At 42.0% G+C, this 16738-nt stretch overlaps 1 protein-coding gene across 3 annotated transcripts; it reads right to left on the minus strand.

Annotated features, from left to right (window-relative positions):
• Nucleotides 1-5512: 5512 nt before the first annotated feature.
• Nucleotides 5513-14879, minus strand: ythdf2 (YTH N6-methyladenosine RNA binding protein F2). 3 transcript variants are annotated; one of them, XM_071528105.1, is made up of 6 exons: nucleotides 14728-14879; nucleotides 14479-14503; nucleotides 13077-13156; nucleotides 9711-11408; nucleotides 7469-7534; nucleotides 5513-7093 (listed from the first exon to the last, which is right to left on the minus strand). In XM_071528105.1, exons 1-6 carry the CDS (start codon nucleotides 14752-14754, stop codon nucleotides 7070-7072), a joined length of 1920 nt encoding a protein of 639 aa, XP_071384206.1. In that variant the 5' UTR covers nucleotides 14755-14879; the 3' UTR covers nucleotides 5513-7069. The 3 variants fall into 3 exon arrangements, with proteins under 3 accessions (XP_071384206.1, XP_071384208.1, XP_071384207.1); XM_071528107.1 differs by lacking the exon at nucleotides 7469-7534; XM_071528106.1 differs by having other exon boundaries at nucleotides 14479-14865.
• Between the last annotated feature and the right edge of the window lie 1859 nt (nucleotides 14880-16738).

Raw genomic sequence — 16738 nt, forward strand, 5'->3', positions numbered from 1 at the left:
GCACCGCTCAGCCAGAGGAATCACAATGTCATGATATTATGTTTGCTGTTTCTGTGTTCTGTGCATGCATGTATTTGTATGTTGAAAGTCTGTGTTTTCATGGTAAGGAGGGGGAAATGCATGTTGGTGTGGGATTAGCATGCAATGTACTTTGACGTGTGAAAGGACCGCATAGCCGCCTGTGAGCCTGCAGGGAGGAGAGATCACAGGTGAGGAAAGAGGAATGAGAAAGTCAAACGGTGGGACGTGCGTGGACGGACTGACAAAAAGGATAGGGTGCACTCCTGAGATTATGACAGTGACAGGGCGACTAGTGTACACGGTGACAAAACGAGGTTCAACGATAATCAAGGGATGGAAAGGAAGAGGAATAAAGAAAGAGTTGGTGTGATGATGCACTAACCGAGCGAGGGAGAGTGTTGCTGGAAGCAGGGCAAGTGAAAGAGGAAGAAGACAGGATATGCAAAGGATGGGAGGTGAGGCGGGTTTGGAAGTTTGGGTTTGAGCTCTTTGTGTTCACAGTGGACCTTGATTTAATTTCAATACAATTAAGGCACGCGGTGAATGCCAAGAGAGAAGCCACAGTCGTCGCTCACCTGAGAGAACAGCACATAGCCTCTATAGGACAGGAGAACGGTACTGGTAACCACACAGATGGATACTCTTGTTCTCTATATGTATGACACTGGAGAGTATGAGATTAACAAGCGGTGACATTGGATAGTTTTAGAGAACCATGAGAACAGGCGTTAGGCAAAGAGGTTATAGAGTAGTAGTGACCTAAAACAGGTGTACAGATCAGTTAATTCTAGCCGGAGAAATCAAGGTAAGGAGATTCATACCAGAGGGAAATATACCACAATCACCGTGCACCAGTCTAATAACTTACTAGGTCCCATAATGTCAGAACAGACAGAGCCGTAGGCAGCCTACCAGTGTCAGTCCTGTGGCCAAATGGACAGAGGGATCACACCGGGGGGATTTGCCATGTGGTGACAGAGGGCCACTTCAAAGGTCTGTGTGTTTACGCATGAGCGTGCACGTGCCCGATCTGAGAGAGGGAGATGGGAAGAGAGAGGGAGAGAATGCTGTCAGAGCATGATGTGCTGTTTTAGGAAAATTACTCAGGTTTATTTATATATTTATTTTTTTGGACTGTGTTCTGCTATAGGCCTATCACTGAAGGCAATAACCTCTTCATTCTCATGCATGCTTTTTATTTTCTAAATCATATGTCAATTGAGCATATTTACACGACCATCTCCACTCTGAAAATATGGCCTTGCACTTTTTTAATTGAACAATCTTTTTCATTTATGAATTTCAGTATCAGGCTTTTGTTTGTGGTATTTGTTATGTGCAAAAAGTCTCAATAAAGAAGTCATTTCATGGACTACATTTCTATTTGTACAATCTAGTATTTCTTTTCAAAGTAAAAAGGCCCAAAGCACATCAAGTAATTTAAATAATGAGCTTCATTTCTACTCCTATAATCTCAGCGCTGTATCAAACGATTCAAGATCTGTAAATCGCTGTAGGCGATACAGATGTGAGTTGACCTACATCTCAAATGATGGAGGCGGAATAAGCAAAAAATGAAATGGTGGATTTCTACACAGATCCTTTCCGATCTAGATGCCATTTCACTTAGGCTGCTACTGGGAGCTTTAACGCTAGAAATATTTAACATGAAGGACATATAGGTGTAGCCTACATTTAAGACTCAGCGTGCCATTTGGAGAAAGAATGGATGAATTCATCACTGAAAAAATCATGCGTCATAGTTACAAGTAAAAAAAAAAAATATGAGTAAGATTATAAGCACATACAAATGCAAAACGCATTTCTTTTCCAAAATACGATTAGGTCTATATAATAATTCTTTATGTTTTCATATACAACTGGATGACATTTTATTCTAGTCTATGGCCCCGCGTCATCTCCCCGGAATTAGACCGCGCAGAGGGAAAGTGTGCCACATATGCTGAGACAGAGGTCATCAACTGTTTTAAGACCCCCACGTCTGTCTACACATTATGCATTTTCAAAACTCTCAATAGAATTGGGACAATAGGAGAAATGAAGGGGTGATGCTCAATATGTCAGTAGTGCGCAACCCCTCGGCATGGTAAGCAGGTGACCGCATGTAGGCCCACCCACCGGATAAAAACATTCATCATCCCATGACATTTTTCTCATTTTAGCCTATATTAAAAACATTTTGAACTGCAAAGGCTAGCTACAGCTTTTGATGCAAAATAATGCTGCGATATTAGTGCCAGGTGTGGGATTTTACAATCTAGGAAGGTCATTTTTTTATTGCTCCATGTTAAAAGGTTAACAAAAAAACCTTGTGGACTGTTGTGCATAATTTCTTCATTGATGTTTGGGAGATTCTGAGATTATGATAAAGAGGGAACTCTATTATTCACATTACCCTTTATGGCCTTTAAAATTTCATCAAGGCTTCGTGCAAAATATCTTAAATCTAGCTAAAAACTGGCACCCCTCCCTTCTCTCTTATATTTCTCCTCAAAGGAAGCCTTCATAGAAAAAGACAAAATCACCTAAATCATATAGCCTAATGAGATTGACAAATGCAGAACCAAAACTAAACATCGATGATTTTAGAAATTGCCTAAAAATAAAACTGCGCATAACTGTAGTCCCCATTGCTGCTATTTTGACTGTAGATTTTTTTTTCTTGCTCTATATGGCTGTTGGTAGAGGCAGCCTTTCCAAAATAAAACGCACGAGAAGAGAGAAGAAATCTAATTTAGTCATGTAAATAGAGGTCGGGTTAGACATGGCGAAGCGTCACTAATGGAAGAAAGAGATGGATGCCTTATGATAATCAGGGGAAATAAAGCAGAACCATGACCTTGCAGTGTAATATAGACCCACAGACACCACGCATTTAACGTGTATTTCTCTATTTGAAGGATTAAATATATTTTTAATGTTTTCTATTTGAATTGGACCTATATGACAGGATCTATTTATGAACCACTAGGCTATGATATTGATTGCCAATTTACATAATTTAGGATCACTTAAAGTAAGAGTCAGTGTCCAAATAATAAAGAAATATATTTGTGAATTTATTCCTACTATTTTTCTCTTTCTTTTCTATTTGTTCATTTAGTCTGAAGATACTACTCACACATGTTACTGGAGTCAGCGAAGGAGATTTTTTTTTTTTTACTCATAATGGGAAGCCTACATGATGCAGACATTACGGCGGATTATCACTGATATGATAATTCGAGTGCCTCTCATGTGTTTAGTGAACGGTATCTACGTTCTGCACATGAAACAAATAATTAAGCTTAAAAGTTCCCCCCTTAAACGCACGGGCACGCACTCACTCAAACACACACGCGCGCACACACACACACACACTACACCGCCGTCATCATATTTTGCCTCTGACCACAGGGCAAGTTTTTTTTTTATTTCTTTCCTTCTCTTCCATCCATTCAGCTCTAAGATGTGAGCGCTGACCTCCTCCCCTCCCCTCCTCTCCTCTCCTCCTCTCCTTCAACCCCCCACTTTCTCCCTATGGTCCCATTTCCTTTCTTCTCCTCCATCGTCTCGGTGGCTGTATCTGTCTCTCTGTTACGGCCTTTCATTTGCATCCCAGGAGGGGCTAAAGGCGTCCCCAGAGACGCGCAGATAAGGGTCACTGGAGATCCCCTCAGGCGGCATGTTTTCCACGCACCCAAACGCAGACAGGGCACGTGCCGTCGACCCCCGCCCCCCAACACACACACACACACACACACACACACACACACACACACACACACACACACACACACACACACACACATTCATTCCACCCTTCCCTCTCCAAACCCTCTCTTATTCCCTCACCCCATTCCCCAAAAAGCAGAGTTACAGGCCCTCTATTCTCCCCATTATATCCCACAGTTCTCCTGTTCCCACTCAACCAGAGCTTGAGCACCCTGTCTACACAGTCAGCACCGCCACCCCACCTCTAACCCCCAAGTGTTTCTCTAGAACAAGCAAATATAATAAAATAGGCAACCTGCATGACCTTCCATCGCTGCCATTTCATCACCCCGGGCGAACTAACAGCACCAATAAGCTCCACACTTTGCAAACCTGTCAGTGAAATTAAACTAGGCTATTATTATCATCATCATTATTATTATTATTATTATTATTATTATTATTATTATTGTAGTAGCTCCTCAGTGAGACCAGCGCATGTTATTCTGTAGTTTTATCTAATGCAGCCTATTGTACACGCATGGCTTCATCAGTTTTATCCGCCTTTAAAGTAATAGCCCAGGCCCGCACCTCACTGCTCTAGAGAGAGAATGAATGAAACCTCGGACCGCAACTTTCACTCATAAAAATGGCCAGCAGTCAAACTTTTTAATATCATAATGTAAACTAATGGAAACCAATTCTTGCTTCAGATGAAGACCACCTCATTGATTGCGGATTTTTTTTTTCCACAGCACTATCTATTGAGAACTTCCATGTGACAATTAATCTGAAATGCTTTGGTAAATTAAGACTCATTTAATTCCCATTTGTTTATTTCCCAACACAATGTCTTGGCGGTGTAACTGCGTCTTCTTTGGGAGTTTAGAAATAGCCTATAGGGGGTTTCCAATGTTTTCATATGAAGGACCACCAGATCAATATGCTTTGGACCAAATACTCCCATAAGGTTTTGTCCCGGGGACTCGCATATAAAACATTTTTAATCTGTTTCGATAATCGGTGGGGAGAGTGATCAGAAAATGAATCAATAATCATAATAATCAAAACTGAAATTGAAGTAGATCATATTTTGCTGGAGGATCTCAGTTTGGGAACCACTGCTCTCGCGCATGAACACCCGGCTCTTTTTACCTATCTTCCTGTCAGGATGGAAAGTGAACAGCAATAAATAATGGCGTGTCGCCCTCGTGTGGCCGTTTTGTTTTGTACACCCGCATTGCCCAGGATAGAAAATGGCGGATTGTAGTTCATTTCCTGTAGCCTACAGGGGGCTTGTGTGCAGTACAGATACATGGAACACAACAATATTTTCGCAGGACATCACATTCTCACAACTTTCACATCGGTTTCAGCTGTGCACAACAGTATCTGGCATTCACACAGCAGTAGTGATTGAGTGCATTAATATATTTGCTTACCATTCAAGTGTGAAATCCCTTTGAAATCCAATAAATCAGGCCTGACTCAGCAAACCATTGTGTAAGTCAACACATCCCGGCCTAGTGTGACCTCATTTCCAAAGGATGCTGCATGTCCAGAGAGTACAGGTTATACTCCCTTACACAAAAAACAACTAGAACAATTCTATAACAAATTTTAGAGGAATATATACAGTACATACTGGTATATTGCAGCAAAATGACCAGATATCTTATGGTAAACAAAATTGCCATGGAAGCTTCTATAGTAGCCGAATACAACATAAAAAACCCATCAAAATATTATAAGGTCACCTTTTATTCATTATTGCGTAGTAACTCCCAATAGAATATTATTTTTGTTAGGGTTCAGTCAGCTGTAGGCAAAAGAAAGATCAAAACAAGCAGTCAGATACAGCAGGGTCATCTGTGTCAGTAAGGACAAAAAAAAAACAAAAAAAAAACCACACTTCACTTTGTGGAGCATCTTTATTATGCCACAGATAAAAGCCAGTAGTTTTGAAAGAGGACCTTGCGTTTTTTTTTTTTCACCAACAATGACATTCTGAGAGAATGGTGGAGGCTGTGATTGTGATATTATAGTATGGTTGGCTGAGCAGTCAGAAATGGGAGGATGGGAGTGCGGGGGAGAAGGGGGGGGGGGTGTTAAGTAGAGTGGTTAGAAGTGCAGAGGAGATTGGTGAGAATCAAGTCAGGTTGGGGAGTGGGTGGGTTGAGTATGTAGGTTACCAGGAAATTAAACATTCATTCATATACCCTTTTTGGAAAAAAAGAAAAGAAGACAAAAAAGAATGCACGGACACACGGCATGACAAAACTGCTTTACACAGTTAAACAAGGGGAATGCACACCAGTTCTGCTGAATATACCACATTTATTACTTTTGAACTGATTAATAGAAAGAGTGGGGGCAAGGCCACTCGCATCGCTGTCTTTAGAAAACGGAGGAAGGAGAAAAAACAAAAAAACAAGAAAGCAGCCCATAGCAACAATGAACTTGTCCAAGAGAAAGAAAAAGAGGGTAAATAAGTCCAATAAAGACTGTGAACAGAGGGCCCCAATTTGTACACCATAAAAATTATACACTGAGCAAGGCTCATCAACTTAACATTTCTTCTGCTTTCAAACTCATGACTCCCTTCCCTACTCTTCCTCTCCCCCTCCACCAGATCCTACCTTCGACACACTCCGCCCAACACACGCAAAAAGACAAAAAAAAAAAGCAGAGGGCCATTCTGAATATCTGTAGTCCTCTTTGTAACCGAAAGATGGCAAGCATGTAAGAAACAAATTCTTGAGCGAGTGCTGTTGACACCCGCCTACGATGAACATCCACTGAGGAGGAAACTCCACTGGGTCCTGGCTGGAAGATTTGAGCTCTCTCAGAAGACAGGGAGTTGAGGGTTTACAAAGAAAAGGAGACAAACTGCCCATTCTTGACTTTGGGACTCTACTGTAAGCCAACACTACAAATTTCTATTGGATTTGAGTGTTTGTGTGAGAATTACAGACTTGCTCTTGGACTGTAAAAACAGAGGGTAATCCTTTCATTAAAAAAAATGGAAAAGAAAAAGAGGCATACAAGGAAAGAAAAAAAAGCATATGTAGTGGAACGGGGTGGGGCAAAAAAGATTTCACCTAAGGATGCTATGCATTTAGTTGTAGTCCTATGAATATTCGTTTCCTTTTCTTTTTACTACAAGTTCGAAGTAAGTCTTTAAAGTCAAAAGAAATCAAGAAAGTCTTCATTTAGTTTTTTTTGTCCTTGGTTAATTCTTCACCCCTATTAGAATTTCTTAGAGATCTGGATGTGATGGGGTGGACAGGGGGTAAGGGGGGCCATTGCAGTCTTTTGCCCAAAGCGCTGACTGTTACTTGACTCGTCCTTGGCGCTCCTAGAACAGACACACACACAGAAACAGACAAACAATAAGTTATATACTGTACAAAATTACAACATCCAACATATTTGCAGACTACAGCTTCCCTGGATCCTTACAAGCTCTGCTTCCCATGAGTCAACTGTGCATAGCTCCCCCTACCTTCCACTTTATTTACACTTTCTGATAAACAGGGCTCAACGACTCTTGCCCCGCTGTAAAACGCAATCGCAGAAAAATAGATATAGATGTTTGATTTCTACACAGCATTCTGTGAGTGAGAATCAAGCCCTGAGTGTATCTAAAAATGATTTCAAACAGCACTCTCCCCATATATATTAAATAATATATAGATTCCTTCAGGATATGGCCAGACATGAGGTGAGTTACCTGAAGCCTGTAATGACTCCTGTTGCTTGGGTTGCTGGGATATGGCTCGCTGCCTTGGACCTCCACCTGCCACACAAGAAACGGTGAGAACTGAGTGTGGACTGAACAATTAAGGATTTATGAAAAACAAACATATTCAGCGTGTGCAAATCAAATGTTCCACAAGTGTAGGCCTAAAACAATACATATAGAGCAGTCTACACTTTGGCGTTGCAGAGGGTATTGATCAAGGTATGACCATCTCACATTAACCACACCAGGTCACAGAAAAATTAAGCTAGTTCTGCCTACAGATGTCATCATACAGACATTTGTAAAAACACCAACAGCCTTTACATACACAATTATTGATCTAAATCTGCCAGAGTATAATTTGATTAAATTTGTGTGGAGTGAAAGAAAAAACAAAATTTTTTTTGGAATATCACATACTGAGAGGCAGAGTTAATCCACACCTATATGCTGTAAACGAAGCCAACCATTTCATTGTTGTGAGTAACTTTTCTGCATGTTGCTTAGACTTGAGGTGTGAAGGCTGGGTGTAAATAAGGAAAATAGTTCTAAAAATCAGCAATTTCACAACTTAAATACCAAGTTGGGCAAGAGGAGCAACTCCTGAAAACTGATGGGTTTACTTGGACAATGCATATACATGTTTGTACAAGCCTCTGAAAAATGTGATTAAAAAAAACAGTATTCCACATCTCAAAATCAAAAAACTATTTGATTACAACTTTCAAGTTCAATAATTAGCCGTTAGTAATCAATTAGATTAAGGTATTTACATGACCAATATCTTAATTGTGGTATAATCATAGCTGCATTGTCACCATCTTTGTTTGCTTACAAACACACTGTTTAGTGTCATTCAGTAAGCAAGCAAAAAAAGATAAACCATGTAGGCTATTCCCTATTAAATCTGTAGCCATACATAAAACACTTAAAATGTCTTTAAGGATACCGGCCAAGTCACTTTTCCCCCTCTTCTCATGCTCAAGTACGCTGGCTTTCAGGCACTCAACAGTAACCTTTCAGTAGCACAATTTATGGCTTTAACATGCCATATATTTTTTCCTTCTACTGCATACCTCCAACAGATAAAGACACATTGGAGTCAATATGGAGTTCCAACTAAACGAATGAAAAATTCTTCGGACAAACCTGTTTAAAATGTAACACATTTTCAGATGTATAAACATCTACAATCTGTTGTAGAACTTGTTCTCACTCCAATACCAAGTGGGCAAACTGTGACCATTTTCAGAAGATTAACATATGCTGTTGAGGTTAGAAAGATAGCTAACCCATTTTAATTTGTCTTAGCCTATTTTTTGCCTGTATAGAGGGACCCATTAAGGAAAGGGTGGCAGAATGTGTAATACAGGTGTGCATGACATCACTGTGCCACTGTTAATCAGTAACTGTTCCCAACTAGACAAAGCTTTCACTTTGGCCCATTAAAAATTCATGAGCAATGCAAACAAGCATCATTTGCATTCAATGTGTTGTGCAGTACAGACTTGTTCTTACTTTCTTTATTCCTTTGATTGATGCTTAAAGTTCAACATGAAAATAAACCAAGCCTTTTCATTTAAAACCACAGCTTTGAGGTTGCACCTTGCAGTGTATTGTAAGTCGTATTGTAAGGCATGAAAAATAATTTCCACATAGCTTCAGTAGGCTGCACAACTGATTATATTACTACTTAGATATGACCCATACCCCTGAACAATAGAGGCTATCAAACTGTATCAACAAGCAAACCAATCAGCAAATATGTTCTCATGTATTACACTGAATATTACATTGAATATATTATTAATAGAGGATTTTCATCTTATGAGTATTAGCTTTGAGTGAATATCAAAAGCAAAATGATTTTCTGGTGTTACTCAACTCTACAGAGTCAGGGGACATTCTATTTTATAGCAGGGCAATACATGTAAGATTTCTACAACATGGAAGAAAAATAAACCACAATAATGAACTGATGAGGAAAAAATATCATATCCTACTTTGTACAATCATGCTGAGTTCTGACAAAGTGCTCTCAATTCAACTGTAATCCCTAGAGATCCTCCTGTATTCCTTAGTAATGTGAATAGCAACAATGCGCGCACAAATCACAACAGGCTTCATATAGTGCATTTCTTTCAACACAAGTTTCCAAAGCAGATAAAGTTTGGTTTTTCATTGCTTTATTTTATCACTCACTTCATTCAAGACAATAATTTGTTGTTACCTTTTTCACACACTCCTCCTCCTCCTGGCGCTTCTCGTAGTGAGAGAAGTCGTCGAAGATGGAGGTGGTGTGTTTGTATCCAGCGATGATCTTCAGCACCTGCCTGGCCTTGTCCAATGGCACCTCCTGCGTGTCCCGAGAGTTGGTCACTGGCTTGTTCTCGTTGTTCTCCAGTCGGATGTGCCTCAGCTGGCTGTTGGGAACGTCCTTAACGAAGATCCAGCGCACATCAAAGCGACCCTTCCACTTGTCCTGTGACCACACGCCGGCACATGTGTTGTAGTCCACGGGCGAGCGCATCTCTGCGACGCCACAGAAGTGGCCACTCCCATTGACGCTGAAAAGGAGATAAAGCGGGCCTTTGCCACCCAGTGAACGGTAAGCTGTATCGAGCCTCTTGTTGCCGTGCTCCGTGCTGCACCAGATGTTGTACTTGATGGAGCGGTGGATGTCGTCCTCAGAGTAGCTCTTGATGATGAACACGCGGCCCTGCTTGGGATTCCAGTCAAAGTCCTTGGGGTTGTAGTTGTTGACCATTCGCAACTTCTCCAAGACTGGGTGAGGCTCCGAGGGGACCCCCGGAACCACTCCCACACCTGAAGAGGTGGGAGGCGACTGGCCTGTACCGCCCCCACCGGCATCCCCAAACCCATTGGCCCGGTTCCGCGGTGGGACCCAGCGAGTGGGTTGAGAGGGTTGCTGCTGTTGGGTTGGGGGAGGAGGGGGACCCTGGGAGAGAGGAGGTGGGGGCATCTGAGCCATCCCTGGCTGCCCATTGGGTGGAAGCTGATGCTGCCCCATCTGGGCAACAGGAGGGCCCAACTGTCCATTGCTGAGGGGCAGTTGTGGGGTCCCCCCAGCAGTAGCTCCGGGCTGGGGGGAGGCCTGATTGGGCGGCTGCCCGTTGGTGGGGATAGCGGGCACCTGCTGAGGGGTGGCAGCTTTAGGCATGGTACCCTTGTTGTCCCAAGTGCCGATGTCCATGTTGTGTTTGATGGGCGGAGGAGGCAAATTGGCACCGGCCATGCCACCCTTGGTTTTCAGCTTGGGTTGAGGCTTGGCTGGCTTGCTGGCAATATCTGCCCATGAGGCAGGCTTGGCAGGGGCAATAGAGACGGGGGGCATGCTGGGGGGTCCTACAGATGATACAGGGCCAAGGGGACCCCCACCAGGTAAGCCAGAGCCGACGACCTTAGGAGCCATGTCCCCACTACCACCAGGGGCAGCACCGCCAATCTTAAGCCCTGCCATGCCCTGATCAAGGCTGTTCATACCAGGTGCCTTGTTGAGGGGCTCGTTGGCAGCAGGGGCAAATGGGGACTGTCCATCGATCATGGCACCCCCGAGCGAGCTGGGGGCATAGGCATAGCTGCTGCTGTAGCCAGAGCTCTGCGGTGTCCCCGACTGTCCCTGAGAGCTGCTATTGCCCCATGCCGAGAAGTCGATGCCACTGGGGAAGAAGTTGAAGCCGTGCTGGCCCAGGAAAGGGTTGCTCCCCAGGGGGCCTGGCTGGCCAAACATAGCGTCCGGGAGGTAGTGGGGCTCCCCATTGCTCAGCTGTCCATAGGAGGCCAGGTAAGGCATAGGAGGGTCCCCACCTGTGGACCATGCTGCCTCATTCAGGGAGTAGGAAAATCCTATGGAGGGGCTGTAGTAGCTGGGCATGTACGAGTCCGACATGGCCGTATAGGCATTGCTCTAGATAGAAAGAGATCATGTTTTAGTGACAAGTTGGAAAAAAAAACAGTTCTTAAGAGGAAGTAGATACAGTTTCTTAAAACAGATCAACTGTTAACAGATAAGCTGCTGTCTGGTAAGTATGGAAAAAGTCTGACCAAGATAACAGATGGACATAGATATCAGCTCATTTTAATATGCAAAAAAAAAAAATGAAAATAAAAATACACCACACCACAATGCATCTAAAAAAGGTGTGGCTTCCTCAGCCTCCTCATACTTTTCTCCCTTAAACCTCTAAATGCACAAAACTGAACTGAAGTATGGGGAAACAAGTGACATGGTCTCTTGAACAAAAGGATGCTGCATTCTTTTGACTGGAGGAGCATACGGGCTCCATTCTTTTCCTCTACAACCCACTTCTCAGACAGCAAGTCCATTACTACAGCAGGGCAACCCCATCTACCGCACAGTTAAGAGGCAACAATCAAAGGCCATTAATCAAAAGAGTTTAAAAGTGTGCCCATTAATCTTCTGGCAGAGAAATTTCCTTCAGTTGTTAAAAAAAAGCCAGACCAACAAATCCCTTGAGGGCAAACCATCTGTAATTAACTGTAAGGCTTATTGGAATTGAATGATGAACTTCTGTTCAACATTCAGGCATAAAGAACTACTGAAGCTGGTCAAAAAGCTTTGGGGGTATCGTCTCACACTGATTGAGTGTGTTTACATGCACATTAATATTCCATTTATATTTGGGATATTCAAAAAATTCCATTTATGATTTAGACACAATATCCCGACTACAATAACCAGGATAAACCCATATCTTGAATATTCTAGCTGGGATACGACGATATTAGTATATTCTGGCATGTAAACACCATATCCCATTTATTGGTGGGTTTAGCTATGGAGTCACTAGCATCAAAATAACATGCCACTAATGGACACAACTGAAAACAGTATTGTACTAAAAGGGAAACCCCACAGACCTGGCACTTGAGGTTGACTAAAAAACTGAGGAGTACTTCAAATAATTATTTGACCCATGTCTGCTCAGGAACTCTAAATAACACTATTAACTGTGAAAGCTGTTCAACAGGATCGGCATCTTATTCTCCAGTATCCTATTACTTGAATTACAAACTAGGTAAGAACATAACAATAAAACCTCCTCAATAGTTTGGGACTTTGAGCAACACTATAAGTACAACTGCACAGATGCTACTGATTTGAAGAACTAAGCTTTTGTGTTGATTTACCTAAAATAATTCTACAAAAAAATAGATCCACAAACCCTTCATATAAAAAGAGTGAACAGGTGAAATCAAGGTGTGAGTTCTGATACCATATTAATTTCGCCTATAAACTCTGCTTCAATCTTGAGTGAGATGTAGATGAAGGGGAGACTGGGTTAAAAAGAAATGTAAGCTTTAAGATGAGACTGTGCAGAAGTTGGAGCAAATAAATATTAGTAAAGATGTCCTAATAACTGGTACAATCAAGCTATAATATTTCACCGTATAATTTCACAAATGTCACAGTCAAGCCAATACTGGATGATTTAAAGTTGTAGAATCCTTTGCTTAGTTGTTAAATGGAAAATTGTTATGAGAGTACATAAGTCATTGATGAATTGTAAGAAAGACTGCCACCTTTATGCACAGTCGAGTTGATAAATCTTACCTGTCTGGCCTGAGTATTCAGGTAAGGCTCGAACTCATCATCATTCAAAGTATCCTTTTGGGTCACAGCTCCGTTTTGCACTGAAAGAGAAATACAGTGATGTGAACAGAGGCATAAAAGTTTGTATGATACCAGAGATTAAGTGGTGAGATACATAATGCTGGTGCATTATCTAGTCATTCTTCATCATCATCACCCATTACATAATCATCACTACCACTCCCTGCAATTATTTATGAGTTTCACAGGAAAAGCCACAAAGCTAAGAATGATAAGACATCACACACTACAACTGGTCAACGTGCTAATTACACAGCGTGAACTTACACAATAAGATGAATCAGCCCCTGACATATCAACTTTCCGTGGCATTGGTTAGATAGTGGCAGCAATTATCTCTCATATGAAAAGATATTCACAGCGGGCGCCCTCCAAAATCTAGATAAAGTACCACGTAGCATATCTGAGTTGATCTACAGAGGAGGTTACTGATAAATATAGCTTAAATTAAGTCTTAAGTGTCTTGTGAAAAGTGATCAGGAGTTCAGGAGTGTCTTCGGGTATATTGTTATGAATGACATGAGGTTCGTTCAAAGCTTTTCGGATAAGGCAACGTTGGGCAGCCTCATTTAAGTTCACACAGGCAGCAAACAACAGTGAAGCGTGTTTATGAGCTACCCGATCTGAACGGCAATTTAACGAGTAAGCAAGAGTCTCATTTGGATACAGGAAAAGCATGTCGGAAGACGTGTCATTTTCAGGTTAGGGTAGCAACCAGCTAACGTTAGCGCGCTAGCTAGCTGGTTAGCTACATGCAATGCGCAGCGTCTCCATGTTAACGAGCGCCAAGAGTCCTTTCATCATGACGGACTTGGCTAACGTTAGCTGGGTAACCAGCTTGCTAGGCTGGTATCTGTAAAATGTATGTTTTTAGCGTAGCATTATAAGAATGTTTCAGAGTGGCCAATATAAAGAGACTTTAAGTGATGGGAGTTTACTGTCAAACCTGTCAGTGCAGTATAAAACGTTGCAAATAAAACCAGGAAAAGGATGCTGGCGTGTATCATGTTGCCATCTAACGTTAGCTAGCCAACTGTTAGCTAACTGAGAACTCACCTCACGAGAGCCATTTCATGGCTGTAAAGGAAGCTCACGGGCAGTAGGTAATGGGTTGAAAAACAGTAGAATACAACGTAAAAGCACATAATGTGTTGCCTTGGTTCAGCGCGGGAGCAATTAACGGTGAAAATAGTTAAATATAGCCAGCAATAGATTCGCCTGTTTGCTAACAAGCTAGGATACTATCGCATCAGCGCACGCAAGATTTTCAAAGCGCACCGCACGCAAAAGATCCGCATTCACTCAACACAAGTCGATAATGTTAGCTAAGATTTGTTCTTACCTTTATTTGCTTGGCCTTTCGGTCTCTGGATTGGGTCCAGGTGATTCATGAAGGTTTGATTTATGAGAAGAGAGGAAGGGGAAAAAATAGATGAAGAGATATATTTTCACCAGTCAGTCCCTTTAGCAGGTGGTCAGGCCTACTGCACTATGAGCCAGAGCCGCTGCCTCTGTGCTAAGCTATCCTCGCTAGCCGTCGCGATGCTGAGAATTTGGCCCTCGTAAATGTTCAGAAAGTGCCTCTCTTTACCTGTTCAAGAAGGCGGCTGGCTGACATGTCTTTCCCCCCCTGGAGCCTGTGTAACTATATTTGTTTCTAAATAAAAGCGGCAGGGTGTAGAAATTATCTAGCTATTGAAGAGTTTAACCAAGTGCCCCTATCTCTCTACAGAGCCTGGTTTCTACACAATGGCGGGCTGCAATTTGCTTGACAGACTCCTCAACATGGCTGGGCGGCCCTCGTCAACCCACGATGGCATTTATTTACAACGGACATGCGCCCCCCAGTGGCGTGGAGGAACCCAGTTTACTCGTTGGGTATTATTAACAGAAGTATCTAAAGTCAATGTATGATATCCATGTTAAATCAAAACAAAAACCTCGTCAGCATCCCATTAACTGCTCTTTAATATTGATAACTTTTATCGTTTTTTATAACTTTTTTGAGCTGCTTGAAGTTTATTAAATAGTAGTGGTAACACTTTTTCCCCAGAAAATCATTTGTATGCTAACACAATCACATTTTAGTCGTTTAAATCTTTTTTATTGTTATTTTTTCTCTTTATTGTTATTGTTACAATCACATTTCTATGCTTTCCAATTCATTGTCAGTGGAGCTCTGCATGGTGAGGCATCACAAATGACAAAACTCTTCTCCTCTGTGTCTGGCAATATGGGAAAATATAGTAAGGTAGGCTATATGAAAACAAATTTCAATACCAGGTATTTCCCATTAGACAGAGAGCAGGTGTTTGAGACAGCATTCTTGCCTAATTGGCAGCATGTTTCCTTTCAGCGTGCCATTTCATGCCCATGCCACAAGGTGGACTCCTCGTCACTGTCAAGAATTTATGAGTGAAGTGAGGTCAAGAGTAGACTATGTGTGTGCCTCTGTGTGATGTGCAATTATCACACATGACCATTCAGGACTTTCCCATTTATCTTATTATGAATCATTCTAAAAGGAATTCTAGCACTTTACACACACACACACACACACACACACACACACACACACACATTGAAAGACATCTCATTAGCAGATCCTCTCATGGGTGTTAAATTGTGATGTATAGGCTATTCATTTGTGAAGTGCTGTTGTCACCTATATCAAACCAAGCTTTGGCCATTCTGAGGCTAATGAGAAGTGTCTTATATCTTCTTAGTTTGAGTCAGCCTTTATAAACCAACTATACCTCCTCATTCAAAATCCCTGCTTACATCAAAACAGAACATATTAGATTTTCTATGTCTATCATTTCTTTTGTCTGACAAGACTTTTGGATGTCTTTGTAAACAGAGGCAATTAGGCAGATTTCCACTATTAGCATTTTGTGCATGCCTACTGAAAGCTATCAACAATAAAAAATATGTACTGACACCTCAACTAATCATATATTTTAATGTGTTTCTTTAATCAACACTTCCATCTTGTATCTGGGGCAGTGGTATTGTTTGCTGTCATTCTTTTCCCTCTTCGCCAGTTTACAGTTCCCTAAACGGGCCTATCAGAATGCTAAGAGCTGACATCATGCAGGGCCGGGGGGTTATATGATGATCCCCCTCCGGCTACTTATCGTTTTTCAGGGCCAAGGGTTGGTCAGATGGCATGTGACCGAATGGCACCTAAGAACACAGGACACAGGGCCAGGAATAACCCCACCCTTGGACACACACACACACACACGCACACACTGAAACCCCTTGGGGGAGGACATGGGAGCGGAGCATAGTGTAGATCATGAGGCTGCTTCAACAGGTGGGTATTATATTTAAAATTCATGTGCACAATTTCCAAAGTGTGTCCTCCTGAGTGACGTTACTAGAACCACAGAACAAGACATAGAAGTGTGTATAAGAGTGAGATTTTAATTATGGGGTGAACATGGTGGAATGTTCTCATTGGATGCACCCAGTATGTGAATAACACTGGCAAATAGGGGATTGCAAAGCAGTAGCAGCGACAAGACATCTAACTTGTGAAACATGCCCAGGACAGTAGCATGGCATGCATGTATCATATTCCTCCTTTCAACTCTCAA

The sequence above is a fragment of the Centroberyx affinis genome, unplaced genomic scaffold, assembly GCF_046629955.1.
Source record: "Centroberyx affinis isolate AG114_WGS23_722 - 3 ecotype Tasmania unplaced genomic scaffold, CSIRO-AGI_Caff_v1 ptg001619l_1, whole genome shotgun sequence".
Lineage (NCBI taxonomy): Eukaryota > Metazoa > Chordata > Actinopteri > Beryciformes > Berycidae > Centroberyx > Centroberyx affinis.